At 36.1% G+C, this 17,667-nt stretch overlaps 1 protein-coding gene across 1 annotated transcript in view; it reads left to right on the top strand.

Annotated features, from left to right (window-relative positions):
* Nucleotides 1–17,667, top strand: part of kmt2bb (lysine (K)-specific methyltransferase 2Bb) — a 60,667-nt gene that overhangs the window by 19,830 nt on the left and 23,170 nt on the right. Inside the window, exons 9-21 of the mRNA XM_067366351.1 lie at nt 400–464; nt 567–821; nt 983–1,089; nt 1,190–1,300; nt 4,582–4,695; nt 4,922–5,068; nt 8,772–8,864; nt 9,267–9,384; nt 10,605–10,718; nt 11,497–11,702; nt 14,048–14,149; nt 17,068–17,178; nt 17,582–17,658. Of these exons, the coding sequence (XP_067222452.1) occupies nt 400–464; nt 567–821; nt 983–1,089; nt 1,190–1,300; nt 4,582–4,695; nt 4,922–5,068; nt 8,772–8,864; nt 9,267–9,384; nt 10,605–10,718; nt 11,497–11,702; nt 14,048–14,149; nt 17,068–17,178; nt 17,582–17,658 (1,620 nt within the window). The remainder of the gene's footprint in view (nt 1–399; nt 465–566; nt 822–982; nt 1,090–1,189; nt 1,301–4,581; nt 4,696–4,921; nt 5,069–8,771; nt 8,865–9,266; nt 9,385–10,604; nt 10,719–11,496; nt 11,703–14,047; nt 14,150–17,067; nt 17,179–17,581; nt 17,659–17,667) is intronic.

Here is a 17,667-nt window from a genome sequence, read left to right as displayed (position 1 = left end):
AACATTGTCAACAACCTCAATGCATAAAGGTAAAAATGTGTTCAAAGGAAATGCCAAGTTACTTGACAAAAAAAAATGCAGTTATTAATCGTTGCAGTAATCAAGGTGTATACAAATGTAACCATTCTAATTGATGCACAAAATAAATTTCCATTAAGTGTCCATTTTTGTCGCCTAATGTACAGGGAACCATCTTGAAAATGATGTTTTCAAACCCATGTGTTTTATTTTGTTAGTTTTTGACCTGTACAAAATGTTGTGCTTTAATTAAATTTTCTGCAACAATTTTCTTGCTTTTGTCTGATTCAAGGTCCTCATATTTTTCAAACTTGGAATCAACGCAGTCCTGTCCAAATTAAATCACTCTTTCTTATTATTATTTAATTTATTTTTTTAAAGATACAAGAGATGTGATCAGGTTGAAGAAAGGAAGGCCTTGAGGCTAAGTGGCAAGCTTCAAAAGGGTAAGAACATGTTTTAGAGTGAAAGCCAGCATACAAAATGAAGTGCTGTGTGTATTTTCTCTGTATGTCTGGTATAAATGGCTGGTAAAAAATCATTTTCAGGGCATGGAAAGAAGCGGCGCTCCTCGATAAGTGTGGGTTATTCAAGTAATGAGGAATGTGAGGGCGGCGATGGAATCAGCCGGACGTTTCCAACCTCTCTAGGCGACAGTCCATCTGTGCGGAAGCAGCCGCGGCGACACGTAAAACCACGTTCCTACTGTGACCTGTTGGATTATGACTCTGATTTTGACTGGATAGGAGCTTCAAATTCCACCTCCCCAGCTCGCAGGAGAACTCCTGGCTCTCGCAACTCAGGTTAGACCTTAGTGATCAGGAGTCTACAAACGATTTTATTCATAACTGGTTCCGTTTATTTAAAAAGTGGAATTGAAACCAGAATCTCATTTGTTTCACAATTATTTACTTGCATTATTGCTCTGAAAGTCACAGTTCTGTTTATATGAAATGCACCACAGATTATGTGTCATTTGACGACTTTATTGGTGACGCTTTTGACGAGGGAGTGCGCCATCGCCGACCCGGCTTCCACAAGGTTCCTCCCATCAAACGGAAAGTTGAGAAGGTATTCATGTTGCTGATATCGATGAACTTTCTCAAAGAGTCCTGTCCTCATTCAGCCAAAATGTCATCGAAAGCAACTTCCATTGTTCCTTTGTTTGCAGAGCCCTCAGGAACAGACGCCACCCAGTGTCCTTGCAGCCCTCGCCAATGGTTTCGCAGAGAGGGAACAGGAGCCTGCAGAACCCACGCATAAGATCCGTGTTGATTTTAAGGTAGATATCCATCCACCGTATTCTTGATGAGCCTACTGTGTTTTGAATTGTGGGTGGCACTTCCAGTTTGGGGAACTTCCAATTCAAAAAGACTGAAACAAATCATTTCAAATCAGTTTTACTGAACGAGCTGTCAATTTTCCTTCAAGTGACATCATGATTGTTATTTTAATGTGACGTTTTAACAAAAATATCTATGGCAAGAGCTCTTTTTAGTCGCTGCATTCATTTTTCCATTTGCATTCTGCTATAATAATATGAAAAAGGACAACGTATACTGCTCATTTGTGGTCTACTCTCCAGATGTAATTTACCTTATATCCCATTAATAATTCACTGGAATGCACAAAGAATCGCAATGCTGTTAATGAACATTTTTGATAAAGGCAAATATGCAACATAATACATATATAACATAACATAAAACAACATAAACATAATACATATAGGCCTATAAAATAAGCATAGTTATTGTTTTCGTTGTCTTTGTTACATTTAACCTCAATAAATAGGTTTATAACACCAAAAGCTACTAGATTAACTTGTATTTTAAATATTGCTACAAATAAACAGTAAGTAATAAAATAGTGACAAATAATCAAATTACAAGTAATAGCACAAGTAAATACAACAGAACAAACATATAAATGAAATGGTGCTTTTCAAGTTTTTCATGTAGGTTTAAACAGGAGATTTTCAGGTACAGAAATTGTAATCTAATGTATAAATATATGACTATAGAATAGATTCAACTTTATTTAAGTTAATCAGTCAAGGGCAGTTACTTTAAAGGTCCCGTTTTTCGTGTTTTTTTGAAGCTTTGATTGTGTTTATAGTGTGCAATATAACAGGTTCATGTTTCGCGTGTAAAAACACAGTATTTTTCACATAATTTACTTATATGTATACCGCTGTTTCCACTGTCATAAAAACGGGCTGATGACTTCCTTGTTCTATGAAGTCCCTCCTTCAGAAATACGTAACGAGTTCTGATTGTGCCAGCGGTTCCTGTGTTGTGATTCGACAGCAGCTTAGCGCTCCTTGCCCGGAAAGGTCACGCCTCTTTCCATAACGTGTGCTGCACATAGTTTTACATGTGGATTATTGTGGTGTTGTGCCGAATGAACACAAAAGACAATAATTCCCGAGAGACTGAACTCTTTAATCTCTACAAGCAGCGACAGAAAATGTACAACGTTAGCACTCACTCAGAAGAGTACCTCATACGGAAAGCAGCCATATACATAAACATAGTCCCCTCTTGTGGCCATTATGTGCACTGCAGTCCAACATTAACTATTGCAGTAAGGATACCACAATTATAATTTTCGGGAACCAAGTTAAACATAAATTGTAACCATTGATCTCTAAGTACAGCGTCCCTGGGAAGGCCAAATAAAGGTGACATGGCGACAAACACACTCTACAAACGCAACTCTTGTGTATTTCTGTGGGCGGAGGTTAGTCAAAAAACTTATTTAGTGACGTCATTAAAGAAGGAAGTAGAGGGATGTAGTCCAAACTGGCCGTTCGATGTAGGCGACTTCTGTTAAATAAAATATCTCGCTTGGCATTGAACTTTGAGCTTTAAAATTTTACAGATTTTATTTATACTCTAACAACTATATGGAGAAAAACGGCGCTCTTTGTTTAATATTGGTTAACTATATTATATTGTATAAATATGAAATATATACAGGGGCGTTTTTGCCCCATATCTTGCATTCTGGGGCATTTTAATAGACTAAATCACGCAGTGAATGCGTGCATCTAAATATGCACGCGCACTAGTCTAACCTACTAGACCACGTAGTGCACGCGTGCACTGAATGAGTGTGTTTTTGTTTGTTTTTTTGTAAAAGTGAGGGACATACTCGATAATATCAGATCGTTAAATCAACAATTACGATATCATAGACGATATATATCGATATCGGGCAAGTGACCATTCCGTCTACTGTCCCGAGCATCGTTCACACTGGCCCCAGGCCATTGGGCAGTCCGTATTGTCGACCCCTGGTTAGGTTATTAAAGGGTTTTAGTTCATAGAGCGAGGCTTTCACCGATTGTTTACAGCTTAAAGGGTTAGTTCAACCAAAAATGAAAATTATGTCATTAATTACTCTAATGTCGACCATTGTTCATCTTCGGAACACAAATTAAGATATTTTTAATTAAATCCGATGGTTCAGTGAGTCCTCTATTGGCAGCGAGATAATCAACACTTTCGGATGCCCAAAAAGCTACTAAAAACATTTAAAACAGATCATGTGACTACAGTGGTTCAACCTTAATATTATGAAGCGACGAGAATACTTTTTGTGTGCCAAAAAACAAAATAACGACTTTATTCAACGAAATCTAGTGATGGCCGATTTCAAAACTGCTTTGAAGCTTTATGAATCTTTTGTTTCGAATCAGTGGTTTGGAGAACCAAAGTCACGTGATTTCCGTAAATAAGACTTTGTTACATTATAAGTGTTTCGAAATTTCAATAGTTTACATGACTTTGGCAGTTTGATACGCGATCCGAACCACTGATTCGAAACAAAAAATTCGTAAAGCTTCGAAGCTTCATGAAGCAGTGTTTTTAAAATATTGTTGAATAAATTCGTTATTTTGTCTTTTGTTTTTTGGCACGCAAAAAGTAAAAACTGTTTTCAGTATGTCTTTAGTAGCTTTCTGGAAATTGAAAGTGTTAATTATGTGCTCACATTATCCCAAATGTTTCCAAGAATGTTTAAATCCAGAGAAATAAGCAATTTTAACCAGGACACAGACTGTGTCTGTGTGCTTTCAACCACACCCTGTGTCATACTACAGTAATGTTAATAAATCTTAAATACATTGGCTCATCCATGAATATGATTTCTGCCCAAGTCTCGTCGGATTCTTTTCCACCAGCTGTAGACGTGAAGACAACACCCATCATGGTTCCATGAAATCAAGGCGTCATCAAGCTATGCCTTTTGTTTTAAATAAGCGGCCACTTGAGGCAAAAACTACATAGTGTGCCTTTAACGGAAGTTACAACCATATTTTGCACAAAGCATCATGAGGCTTAGGAATAAGGTGGATATTCCTTTACAAAACCTGAGTATAAAAATCAAGTGCTGTTTTATTTGTAATCTTCACAGATATTCTTAGGTCAGCACTGCAGTATTTTTCCACATGATGGCAGCACCTGATTCTGTTATGTAGTAAACAGGGCATGATCAAAGCATGCAGCAGAACTATGTGGTGCTAAAATGTAACTTACTCCTCTGTGTTTCTTTCCACAGGAGGACTGTAGTGTGCAGAGCGTGTGGGCGACTGGAGGTCTGAGCATCCTCACATCTGTACCCCTCGTGCCCCAGTACGTCTGCCTGCTGTGCGCCAGTAAAGGCCAACATGAGGTACGTCCTGAGTGATCTTCATTTCAGCAAAACTTTAGCAATATTTTCTTTGAACTTCATTTTCGTTTATCTTGCCACATCACCAAATGTTTGAATACATGAAACTGATGATACATGAAAAATGCCTTTAGTTGGAAAACCAAGTGAGTTTCACTGGTATTGTGAAAACCTGAAAAGAAAATCCTATGTATTTTTTTAGTCATCACGACAACCTTATGTTGTGCAGATGCTGTACTGTCAAGTCTGCTGTGAGCCTTTCCATCGCTTCTGCTTGGACCCTTCAGAGCGTCCACTGGAGGAAAACAAGGAGAACTGGTGCTGTCGTCGCTGCAAGTTCTGCCGTGTTTGTGGCTGCAAGAATAAAGAATCCAAGGTAGTTTGCGACACTCCCAAACAAGATCTTGACACGAGGATGATAATATTGTTTTTGTTCTTAGCACACACTGAAGCTTTGTCTTCTGTCGCTTTAAAGGGTTTTAGTTCACTTTCAAATGAAAATTACCCCAAGCTTTACTCACCCTTTACTTACCCTATTTGTTAATAACAAAAATAACATTTCTAATCATTAGGGCATGTTGTAGTCCAGATTAAAATATAAGAATGTTTAAGTTTGAAAGTAAATAAACACCTTGACAAAAGTCTTGTCACACTATCCAAGTTGTAGGGACAACAAATAATAACTTGACTTCTAGTTGATTATTTGGAATCAGAAGTGGCTTATATGAAAGGCAAATGCCCTGTAGATTATGCTTATTTTACCAAAATAAAATCTTATGCCTTGATTTTTAACTATTTAATTAGGACAGAAAGGTCAGACTTTGCTTAGACAAAAGTATTTTCACATCAACAGCCTGAGGTATCAAGACATTCTTGCTGCCCATTACATTCCAAACCACAGGAGAGGGCAAATTCTTCAGCAGATGGTGCTCCTTCTTATACTTCAGCCTCCACATGAAAGTTCCTGAAAGCAAAGAAGGTCAAGGTGCTCCAGAATTGGCCAGCCCAGTCAGCAGACATGAACGTTATTGAGCATGTCTGGGGTAATATGAAGGAGGAAGATGAAACCAAAGAATCTTGATGAACTCTGGGAGTCCTGCAAGAATGCTTTCTTTGCCATTCCAGATGACGTTATTAATAAGTTATTTGAGTCATTGCCGAGACTAGTGTTGTCACGGTACCAAAATTCCAGTAGTCAGTACCGATACCATGACAATTTTACGGTTCTCAGTACCAATTTCGGTACCACGGCAAAATATATTGGAACTATTTTACTATTTTATATAGCCTATTTTAAAAACATTAAATATGATTTGCTGTGTGTTTGTGTGTGTGTATATATAGGCTACCTCAATTAAATAAATTTTTAAATATAAATAAATAAATGCTCAAACATCCATTGTGTACCGTTGAAGAGGCGCTTTGAGAGGTATGTGGGACACGAGCAGGAAAGAGACCTTTTCTCTTTAATAATATCTTCATGTTATCTCTATCTATGTTACAAATAACTGACACTTGTTGTAAAAGGTCTGAAGAGTCTCCACAGGGGCAAGACATTCAGGCTATGTTTGATTTAGCGCTGCCAGAGAAAGCAAAAGTAAAAATCACCACTGTGTGTGAAACGTGCTATACAAATAAACTTGACGCGCCTTATAAAGTCTAATAACAAGCAATTCTATTTAACTCTATTAAATAGAAATTGACGTGCAAGCAAAAAGGTTTCTGTCCTACGATGTTTTTTTCTACTTTACCACAGTAAAGAATGAGAATAGCCTATAATAGGCCTAAATGCGAAAGAAAGAAACGTTATAATCCCCTGCATGAGTGAAGATTTGGGAAAAGAAATTGGAATAAAAGAAAGTGGAATAACTAATGGAATAGTGTTAAATTCTCTGCTAATCGGGTGACCAGATCGCGATTCGGAAAAACAGAATACGAAGCTTAAATGTATGGACTCACGCACCTCTCTCATTCGGCATTAACCAAAATGTTTCCATGGATGCAATATCACATTTAATTGCTAACATATTATTTCTTCTGTAAACAAAGTTTTGTGCTTCACTCATGCCATATTCAAGTAAATACTGGCACAGCCCTATCAGTGGGTACCGAACATACCCGGATTCTCGGTACTACCGGTAATACAGAAATGCTGGTATCATCACATTTTCTAAATTTCAGTACCGACTTGGTACCGAAGTACCGGTACTTTTGACAACACTAGCTGAGACGTATGGATGCAGTCCTCCAAGGTCATGGGAGTCATACACAATATTAATTATTTTTCCACTACACTATGACTTTATATTCTGTACTGTACATTATTACTGTTAAGTGACACAACTTTTGTCTAAGCAAAGTCTGACCTTTCTGTCCTAATTAAACAATTAAAAATCAAGGCATGATAAGATTTTATTTTGGTAAAATAAGCATAATCTAGAGGCCTTTGCCTTTCATATAAGCCACTTCTGATTCCAAATGATCAACCAGAAGTCAAGTTATTATTTGTTGTTCCTACAACTTGGATAGGTGACAAGACTTTTGTCAGGGTGTTTAGACTATTAAGTCTTTGGTTCTGTGATGAACAACATTGAGATTACAAATAATGAATGGCTGTTTGAAGCATTTTAAAATTTTCACTAGAACAGTTGCTTTGTTGGTGGGTTTCCGGGGTAACCGCTGCATTCTGCTGTCCCATCATTACGGTATTTTGAAGTGCCCACAATAACAATGTTGTACATATTCATTCATGATATATCGCATTACCCAACATCGGCACATGTCTACGAGTTATGAAGTGAAACATCTAGATTCCGCCAGACCACCTTCTGTATTCAAGTTACGAAGAAATTGTAAACTGGCATTGCTTCAGTTATACTTTTTCGTAAGTTTAATAGGGAAGGCGCAGGAAGTAGTAATTTTTTTTTTTTTTTTTTTACACAAACACATTGCATTGCGTTACGAAGGTGTGAACAGACTTTAACCCTAATTTAAAGGTCATAACTCAAGAATAAGAATCTGAAATTAGATTTGTTGTGACACACTACTGTTCAAAAGTCTGGTTTTGATCGTTTTTTTATTTGGTTTTGAAAGTCTCCTATGCTCACCAAGACTGCATTTATTTGATCAAAAATACAGTTAAAGCAGTAATAATGTGAAATATTATTACAATTTAAAAGAACTGCAGCTGTTACTCTAATCTTTAGGGTGTCACATGGTCCTTCAGAAAAAGGTGAATCACAACTACTTTAGAGTGTAAAAGGTCTAACGCAGCACTAAAGGAACTACCAGTGACTTAAGTATATACACTAATTGGTTGAATGCATGCAAAACACCAGCACCTGCCGTTTTTAAAAAGCTGTGTACTCAGCCTGTATATTTACTCAACAAACCAACTCTACAAACATGGAAAATAGTGATAGATGGACCTCTCAACCTTATGCCAAGGAGAAAATCCAGTGGGACTTTGAGCAGACCAAGCGAAACATAATGAATTTCTGTTCAGCTAGTGACATTGGGCATCAACCAATTGGCAAAAGCGAATACTTTTTCATATAATGTCTACTTTATTTATTTTTTATAACAGTTCTATCTATTTACGTATTAGACAGGACTGTTAAACAGATTATAAACAAATCAAGACAGGCTATGGCTGAGCTGTTCTCAGAGCCGTGAAAATAAATATCCGCTTAACCATCAAGTTTACGTCACTTCAGAGTTCTTACTGGCAGTGCTAATGCAACCAGGAAAATAGCCCATATGTTTATTTATATATTTTTATTTAAAGGAGAAACCAAACTAATGTACAATTGACATTTGAGGCTTAGTGCTATAGAAAAGTAATAATAAAAATTCAGGAAGAGTGTTTTCAGCTTCTTTTTTTTTTATTTATTTATGTGGCATGCGGTTGCTTCAAACAACGGTATAATGCATCATTCCTGAATAAATGTAATAATTTCTTTCGGGGGAAAAAATACTTTGAGTCCAAAATTTTGAACAGTAGTGTAAACATGTTTCTGTCTTGTTACATTAGTCATTTTGGATGGAAACAGATTTGATGTCTGGTCAATGTTTTGCAGCCTCTGCTGGAGTGTGAAAGGTGTCAAAATTGTTATCATCCTGCCTGTCTGGGTCCCAACTACCCCAAACCCAACAAACGTAAGAAGCCTTGGGTAAGTTGTCCACAGAGGGACTTTCCTCGATGTGCAAGACCTACAAGTTTCAGTTTGCTTTGAAGTCTTCCATAGCATTGCTTTTTCATCAGAATGTCAGAGCAAGCCACAAAAAATATACAGCATAACATAGAACTTCCGTTAGGATCAGGTGAAATAACAAATGCAAGACTCTGAAGTACACATTCATGTTTATATTGTAAAATTCAGTTCACCCACAAATGATCACTCTGTTATCTTTTATTCTGTGATTATTTAAATAAAATATTTATAATGGGATGTGTATATAATGACAGATCTTTTCATTTTTGATCTAACCTAACCCTGACCCTTCCCATTACAGTTTCAAGATGATGTTTGAGTTTATGGAGGAAATGTTTTGTTTTGTTGTTTTCTTTTTAGGTGTGTATGACATGCATCCGGTGCAAGAGTTGTGGTGTGACACCAGGAAAGAGCTGGGACACTGAGTGGAATCATGACAAGGGTCTGTGTCCTGACTGCACTAGGCTGTTTGATCAAGGTGAGACTTGAAGGGTCTGAACAAAAAAGCTATTCCAGGTTCTTTTGGCTTCTGTTAGACTTGTCATCACCCATCCCGTCAGATTAGCTCAAACTACAATGTAATACACTATTTATAAATACAAGTTCTTGAGTGTTTTTGTAACATGCTGACATCATTTGGCACTTGCCTATGCTCTGCAGTCGTTTCAACGGCTATCTGTTGCAGGAGTTTCCTGAATTTAGTTTTTGTCATTCGTATTTTCTTGTTTTTCATATGCTGGTATGAAATGTTGAAATTTTAGAATGTGACAGGGTTTGTCAACAGTTTGCTCTAAATAGTGAAGTTAGTTGTATATATACAGTCAAACCAAACATTATTCAGACATTTTTGATATTTTTATATATTTTTACTAGTGGGTGCCGAACACTATAGTTCATTTTATAATAATTTATAATAATACTTAAGTAATATGTTCCTGGGTGTAAGGTTGTAGTTTGTAGGCTTAGGTATAAACAGATAAACAGGGCCTAAAACTATCTTTTTGCCACACCTGCCAATGGCCGGTGAATATTTTTCACCTGTCATGATACTGTTTTTGCAAAAACAGGCAGTTCATTAATAAAGTTACAAAAGTTGAGTCAAGAGCAGTGAGTGATTTTCTCTTTGTCCTTTGTTGTTTGATTAACATTAATGACACAGATAGCAGCAGGTTTATTAAGCTGCTGCACGGAAATAATGCACGGATCCAATATACTGATACTTTAAACACTGGTACGTTGTCTTTCTTGACTGTTTACATTCATTTAAGCCATAACCTATTGTGTTTATTAGGATATGCCAAGAATTTTATTTTCAGAAAACATCCCACACTGTGCGTGAGTAATGAATCGAGTTCCCTTTTGCGTCTATTTAAATTGGCAAGGCTCAAACTTTCGTGACGAGGCAGCGCTGGCCCGTCAACTGTCTCGAGTGCCGTTCACATTTATTCACATTCATGTTCTCACAACATTGCGTTGTGAGGATAAAAATGTTACTGGCCAACTGTCAGTTGACTCTTTCATATACTTGTCAACACCGATTTGTATTCGCATTTGGCAATTTGGTGACTAAAGATAATCTTAATTGGATGGCATGATCTCATGAAACATATTTACAAATGGACCACACTGACCTTTTAATATTTATTCTTAATGTGAAAACAAACCCATCTGCATAAAGTTGATTTTCTGTGTGTGTAGGTAACTACTGCACCATGTGCTTCAAGTGTTATGAAGATAATGACTACGATAGCCAAATGATGCAGTGCTCCACATGTAACCACTGGGTCCATGCTAAATGTGAAGGTCTGACAGGTGAGTGACCTCTTCAGATGTTCCTTCTGCTAAAGGCTGGGCAGAGTGGGATGGTCAGATGGATTATTTTATTTTATATAATTTTATTTTAGTTATTTATTATTATTTCATGTAATCTTATCTAATTTTATTGAATCTCAATTTGTTTTATTTTGTGTCTAATGTAATAAATACATTTTAACATGCAATCCAAATGTATCATCTATTTATTTATTTATTTATTTATATTTCAATTACACTTTTTGCCAAATTCACAAAACAGAAAGCTCCAGATACCATCTGTTTTTAAATAAATATTTTATGCTTATTTATTGTGCAATGTAGGATAATTGATCTTTTTTGTTTGTGGCTGGAATGAAAACATTCCTTTGTATCCGCAGAGAAATTATTCCACTATTTCAGTCATTGAACTTTGTTCACAGGCTAAGCCTAAACGTTTGCAATCCTCTCGTTTCTCAAGATTTACATGAGAAATACATCAGAAATCTCACATTTGTCGTGCTGTGCTAAGCAGACTCTTGCATTATTACTCAACCCGTATGTTTAGCAATCATTACCATTTGTTTATTGAATGATGCAGTTTCTTTAGGGAGTTGCTGAGAAAAGAATAGTCACAGACGGCTCTGTCAATATTATACAGAAACGTTGAGACATATTTTTTTTTTTTTTTTTTTTTTTTTTTTTGAGAAAATTTCTGTAAACATTTTTACAAGCTGAATCAGCAATTGGAAATCTACTGCTTGCTTCTGTGGCTGACTCTTCAAATTTTTTCTCACAGATGACTTGTATGAAATCTTGTCGAGTCTACCTGAGAGTGTGGTGTACTCCTGTCAGCCATGCTTACAAGAGCTGCCCGATGGAGAGGATGTTAATGGAGCGGGGTGGAGGGAACTGCTCGACCAGGAGCTGAGGACTGGCTTAGAGAGGGTGCTGTCTTGCCTACTGAGCTCCACCCTCACCAAGCACCTGGTCACCTGCAAGGAGGTGGGTATCTGATCTCTCCTAAACCTAGTATGCTGTACTTTTAAAGCTACAGCTACCGGATACTGTTGTTTGTTCAAAAAGCAGCAGGGGTCACATAAACATATGAAAAATACATTTCCAGAATTTCGCATGTTCCTTCCCAGGCTCAGAGTTCCCACGTTCCTGAAAGGCACTGGGGTGAATAAAGTCTGAAAAGTTATATAATTGTTCCCTTTATCAGTGATCCAAACAGAATTTAATTCTGCTGTAAAGCAGCTCTAAAAAAAACGATATTGCCATTATTGAGCTGTGTAAAAATTCCTCAATGAATTCTCATAATGCACCAAAGACATTTTATTATCAAATTAAAACTAAAAACCATGAAATTGCATAATGTTCCTAATAAATAGCAAAAGAATACAATTTAATTATAGTCTGTTTTGCTCATGCGTCTTCTGTTTACAGTGAGTGCAGAGTTTTGGGAAGCACTGGGAACCAGTTACATTATTTTCAAATACTTAAAGGTGCCCTAGAATTGAAAATTGAATGGCATAGTTAAATAATTAGAGTTATGTACATGGAAATGACATACAGTGAGTCTCAAACACCATTGTTTCCTCCTTCTTATATAAATTTGATTTTTGCAAAAGACCTCTGAAGAACAGGCAAATCTCAACATAACACCGACTGTGATGCAGTCAGGATCATTAATATGTACACCCCCAACTTTTGCATATCCCAGCCCATGTTCAAGGCATTAGACAAGGTAGTATTAATGTCTGGAACAGCACAGCCAAATCAACAGACTTTATGCAGGTAAGCAAGCAAGGACAATAGCGAAAAATGGCAGATGGAGCAATAATAACTGACATGATACATGATATCATGATATTTTCAGTGATATTTGTAAATTGTCTTTCTAAATGTTTCGTTAGCATGTTGCTAATGTACTGTTAAATATGGTTAAAGTTACCATCGTTTCTTACTGTATTCACGGAGACCAAAGCCTTGTCGTTATTTTCATTATTAAACACTTGCAGTCTGTATAATTCATAAACACAGCTTCATTCTTTATAAATCTCTCCAACAGTGTGTAATGTTAGCTTTAGCCCATTAGCCACGGAGCACTATCAAACTCATTCAGAATCTAATGTAAACATCCAAATAAATACTATACTTACATGATCTGATATGCTGCATGACAAACACTTTGTAAAGATCCATTTTGAGGGTTATATTAGCTGTGTGAACTTTGTTTATGCAACGTTTAAGGGGACACGCACTGAATCAGCATATTTTTAATTAAGCCCCAAAATAGGCAGTTAAAAAATTGAATAATAAAAAAATCTATGGGGTATTTTGAGCTGAAACTTCAGACACATTCAGGGAACAACTTAGACTTATATTACATCTTGTGAAAAAGGGTTCTAGCGCACCTTTAAAGGCATAGTTCACTATTAGTCATCATTTACTCATCCTAAAGTTGTTCCAAACCTGTAAACATTTCTTTGTTCTGTTGAACACAAAGGAAGATATTTTGTAACCAGGCCACTTTGGGGCATCATTGACTTCCTTTGTAGGAAAAAAAAAAAAATACCATGGAAATCAATGGTGCCCCAGAACTGTTCAGTTTCCCACATTCTCCAAAATATTTTCCTTTGTGTTCAACAGATTAAAAAAATGTATACAGGTTTGGAACATCCAGAGGGTGAGTAAATGATGACAGAATTGTCCCTTTTGGGTGAACTATCCCTTTAACTTTTTCGTTGACAGATAATTACAGTGATTCACTAGATTTGTTATGAAATCAGTCTTTTTTCACATAAACGTCTGGATATCACAACTAAACAGAGTTGCTATTACATTGCTTTTAACATTCCAGCCCTGGCGCCAATGGCCTCATGGGCAGCACGCCGACATGTAGCGGCAATGCGCTTCGGGTGATCTGATTTTGAGTTCCAGCTTGTGGTCCTTTCCCGATCCAGTCCCCCTCTCTCTCTCTCTCTCCCACTTCCCTTCCTGTCTAATCACTGTCCTATCATAATAAAGACAAAAACGTCCAAAATAAATCTTGGAAAAAAAAACAAAACAAAACAAAACATTCCAGCCCTGTCTTATTAAGCCCAATGAAGAAGAAATGTCTTCATGGCCCAAGGAATCCATAGACACCTAGACCTCGATTTTCTGACAAAGTGTTCAAAAGTATTTAAAACATGTAAAACGGTAAAACATGCATTTTGTGTGACAGTGTCACAGTGGGAAGATTTACAGGAAATTAACAGGATACATATAAAAAGGAATGTTAATTATTGCTTGGTTATTTAAGGATTCCTAGTGTTTTTTTTTTGTGTGTGTTTTTTTTTTAGTGTGCTGCACTGGGTTCCCCGAACACTGGAGTTGAAGATTTGCCTGTTTGCGACTTCCATGCTATTGGAAAGAAGTTTGATGAAGGCCTGTACACATCCTTGGTCAGTTTATTGAAAATGTGCTTGTTTTAGGTCTGAGATCAACAAAGGGAAAACAATGTTTGATTTCTGAGACCCAAAATCAAATGGGCATTGTAAGGTCCCCTCTTAATTTGCTCTACACTGTAGTGATTTTCACAAATAATTAGTCCACATTCCTTAGTTGAGTCTGACTGTGCAGCTTAACCATGCTTTTGGAGTGTTTGGCGTCCCATATTATTCATAAAGTAGCTGTGTTCGTGACTATGAGCAATTACTGCTAGATCAGGATTCCCACGTTCTGGAAAACCTGGAACAAAACAAAACAATTTTACCGTCCTGGAAAACACATGGAAAATGAGAGAAAACATCAGTTGTCCTGGAAAAAGAACGTGTTATGTTCTGAACCGCTGAGTTTTCACACATATTTTGAATTATTTTGAATTATGCTGTTTACATAGTGATGCTGCCAATGTTTGCAGTGAGGTACCTACGCTTGTTAATATTTGAAGAGTTTGGTTCAAAAACGCAATAACTCCATTTTGATTAATTTGAGTAAAAAGGTGTTTTCTTTACCAAGAAAGTGGCAAGATGAAAACCACTATTTTCTGTTTCAAACTTTCACATAGCATCTTTTGGTTATAAAAACATTAAAAATTCAAATCTACATTTTGATTTTAAAAAGTTTATTATAAAAACTTATTATTTTTTCCCCGAAATGCAATAAATCCATGACATTTTTTTTTTTCCAAAATACAATTAATCCATCAACATAAAAGTTATTTTTCAAATTGAAAATACACAACAAAGCAAGTTAATTCACATATATGACTGAGTCTAAACTTTGCCAATATTTATTTTATATACAGGCATTTTACTAAAAATACATTCAGCCGTTGCTCCCAAAATGAATTCAACGGATCATCTTGTTAATGTTATAAATTATTTGTCATCACCGATTAACGAGTATCTGGCGCCACCGCACGGTTAAATAAACACATTTGCCGAGTACATTGGTATTAAAACGGCTTTTTAAAAAAGCCTTCAATGTTTACAGTGGGTGGAATGGTGCGCTGTGATTGGTTGAGCGGATATATCACGTTCTGCAGAAAAAGGAGACTGGCGTTTGTCGCGTTTTGGAAAGAAAGGGAGAAAACATGACAGAATAACATGACGGATATCACATTTTGCGCAAAATTGATAAATGACTTTTCAATACCGACCAGATGCAATACTGATTTTGGCGGAAACTCAATTTTTTTGAAAATGCCGTTTATCGCGTTTTGGAACCAAACTCTTCATTTATACTTGCAAATTAATTATTTGGATACACAAGGGCTCGGCACGGCAAACTACATCATTAGTACAACTACAACAGCATTAGCCTGAGAAAGGGTAGCAAAGCGATAAATCTTATTATTAAGCTACAGAAATGTTGAAACTTCTTGCATCCCCATGACAAACTGTTTTCTGTTTAATGCCGCTGATGCGATGCACAGTAAATTACACATTTCAGTGATTCATTAATACCTTGCGCAACTTAGACTAGTGCGGTAAACATGAGGCTTAGGCAAAGACTTTAGCTCAGTCCTATTTGACATTTGAGGTGTGCTATACGTTTATCGTCTGTGGTAATATAGTAGTAGGCTACTTATTGCAAATGTGATATTGATTTTCTGCAACAGTAAACAAGAAGTTACTTTCATTTTAGACAATATACTGTCAATATATTGTCCGCAGCAGAAAAGCGTTTATGGATGAATTGTTTGAGAAAGTGATCCAATAATCCATTCACACTGACCGTCATTTCCTTTGTTAGTAAATGAAGAAGACTGCGTCCAAAAAACTATACTTACTGCCTCTCTGCCTTATCAAGCAATGACTTGTAATTCAGCATTTATGCATGAAGTCACCTCATTAAACTGATTTCGGACAGACTTCTGAGGCAGTGTAATGGTTTAATGATCAACAGCAAAATGCCGTGAGCTTTGGTGAGAACTAAACAAATATTTAATTGTTACAGTAGTAATTTCTTGCTAGAAATGACATCAAAAGTGGGAAATGTTGGTCGAAAATGTACATTTACTCACAAACTGGCCAGCGAACGCAACTTTCGGACACCATATTTATTTTTCTAGCTCAACATTCACAGAATGGAAAGCATAGGATTATGGGATATCAAAGGAAGTTAAAGATACATCTATGCTGCCTTGAAAAATCGATCAGATGAAGGTATCAGGAAACAGGAAGTGAAGCAAACATTGGATTCGGACATGAATGAATCAATTGAAAGAGTGACTCCTATGACTCGCTCGTTAAAACCGTTAATATTGTAATTATTCAATATTGTAATTATTTTTAAAACATTACACTTGTAGCATTATTTATGCAACTGTGATATCTTCTTTAAGTATTAATTTCATGAATTATTATATATGATTGTTTGGTTCATTTTATTAAATACTTTATAAATATAATATAAATATACATTATAACATAATTCAGGATATAATATAAAAAGTGTGCTTCCAAAAAATACCTTCAATAATATATAGTAAATTATAACAAAATTAAAACAAGCTATACGGTTTTAAAGACTTTTGAAATATATTACTTTAGGCTGTGAATCTGTGATCCCATAGTCTTTTATTCCCATCATAATGAAATTTGAAATGTCTTGGAAAAGTCCTGGAAAATGACCTCCAAAAAAGAGTGGGAACCCTATAGATGTACATGTAATTTTGAGACGACAACATTTTAAAAACAATTAAATAAACGTTCATTCTTTCTCTTGCACGTTTATTGCTAGTATCTGTTTGGACACGTTAGCTAGTCGACCTCAAACTTAATCCTCAAATTACAAGGGTCGTTTTGTGTTTTGGTTTAAGAATGAACAGGCTATAAAAAGAAATATTAATTTAATTTGTGGTTTTCTTAAGCAGAAATCCTTCCATGAGGATGTGGTGAAGGTGATTCACAGTAACTTGGAGGAAGAGGAAATTTTACCAGAGGACCAAAGACCCACTTCCCTCGCCCGCTCGTACTATCTCACGGTCAGATTCTTGTTATTTATAATTTGACACCAAAGTTATTTCCACCCAATCAGTCAGAATAGGTCAGAAAAGGTCATTTGGTGAAAAACAGACTAATGATTGACTGTTTAAATAAACACATTTATTTATAATCAAGCGGATATGACTGTTAGTTTTATCTTCTTGAAAGCAAAACTATCTTTTGCCAGTTTGTCAAGTGACTTTGGCTTTATATTTGTACGCATGTATATCATTGCATGAATATTTTTCATCATGAAATTATTTGAAAACAATGAGACAAAGTTGTATGTTTGCATGCTATTCTAAATATCAGCCTAGAAATGCTCATGAGATGCTTATTTTTTGTGATTCTTCAGCTTGTCTTTATATTTATATGCATTTATATAATGTCAATCCTTTTCAGCTCTTAGAGGATGTTTATGGTTGGTTCAACAGTCAGGACCCTAAAGTATGGGATCCACGCTCTAAACATCTGCCAGCGTAAGTGTC

This window comes from Chanodichthys erythropterus, chromosome 17 (assembly GCF_024489055.1).
Source record: "Chanodichthys erythropterus isolate Z2021 chromosome 17, ASM2448905v1, whole genome shotgun sequence".
NCBI classification, from domain to species: domain Eukaryota; kingdom Metazoa; phylum Chordata; class Actinopteri; order Cypriniformes; family Xenocyprididae; genus Chanodichthys; species Chanodichthys erythropterus.
Note: the sequence above shows the minus strand (reverse complement) of the source record. Positions and strands in the feature narration are given on the sequence as shown.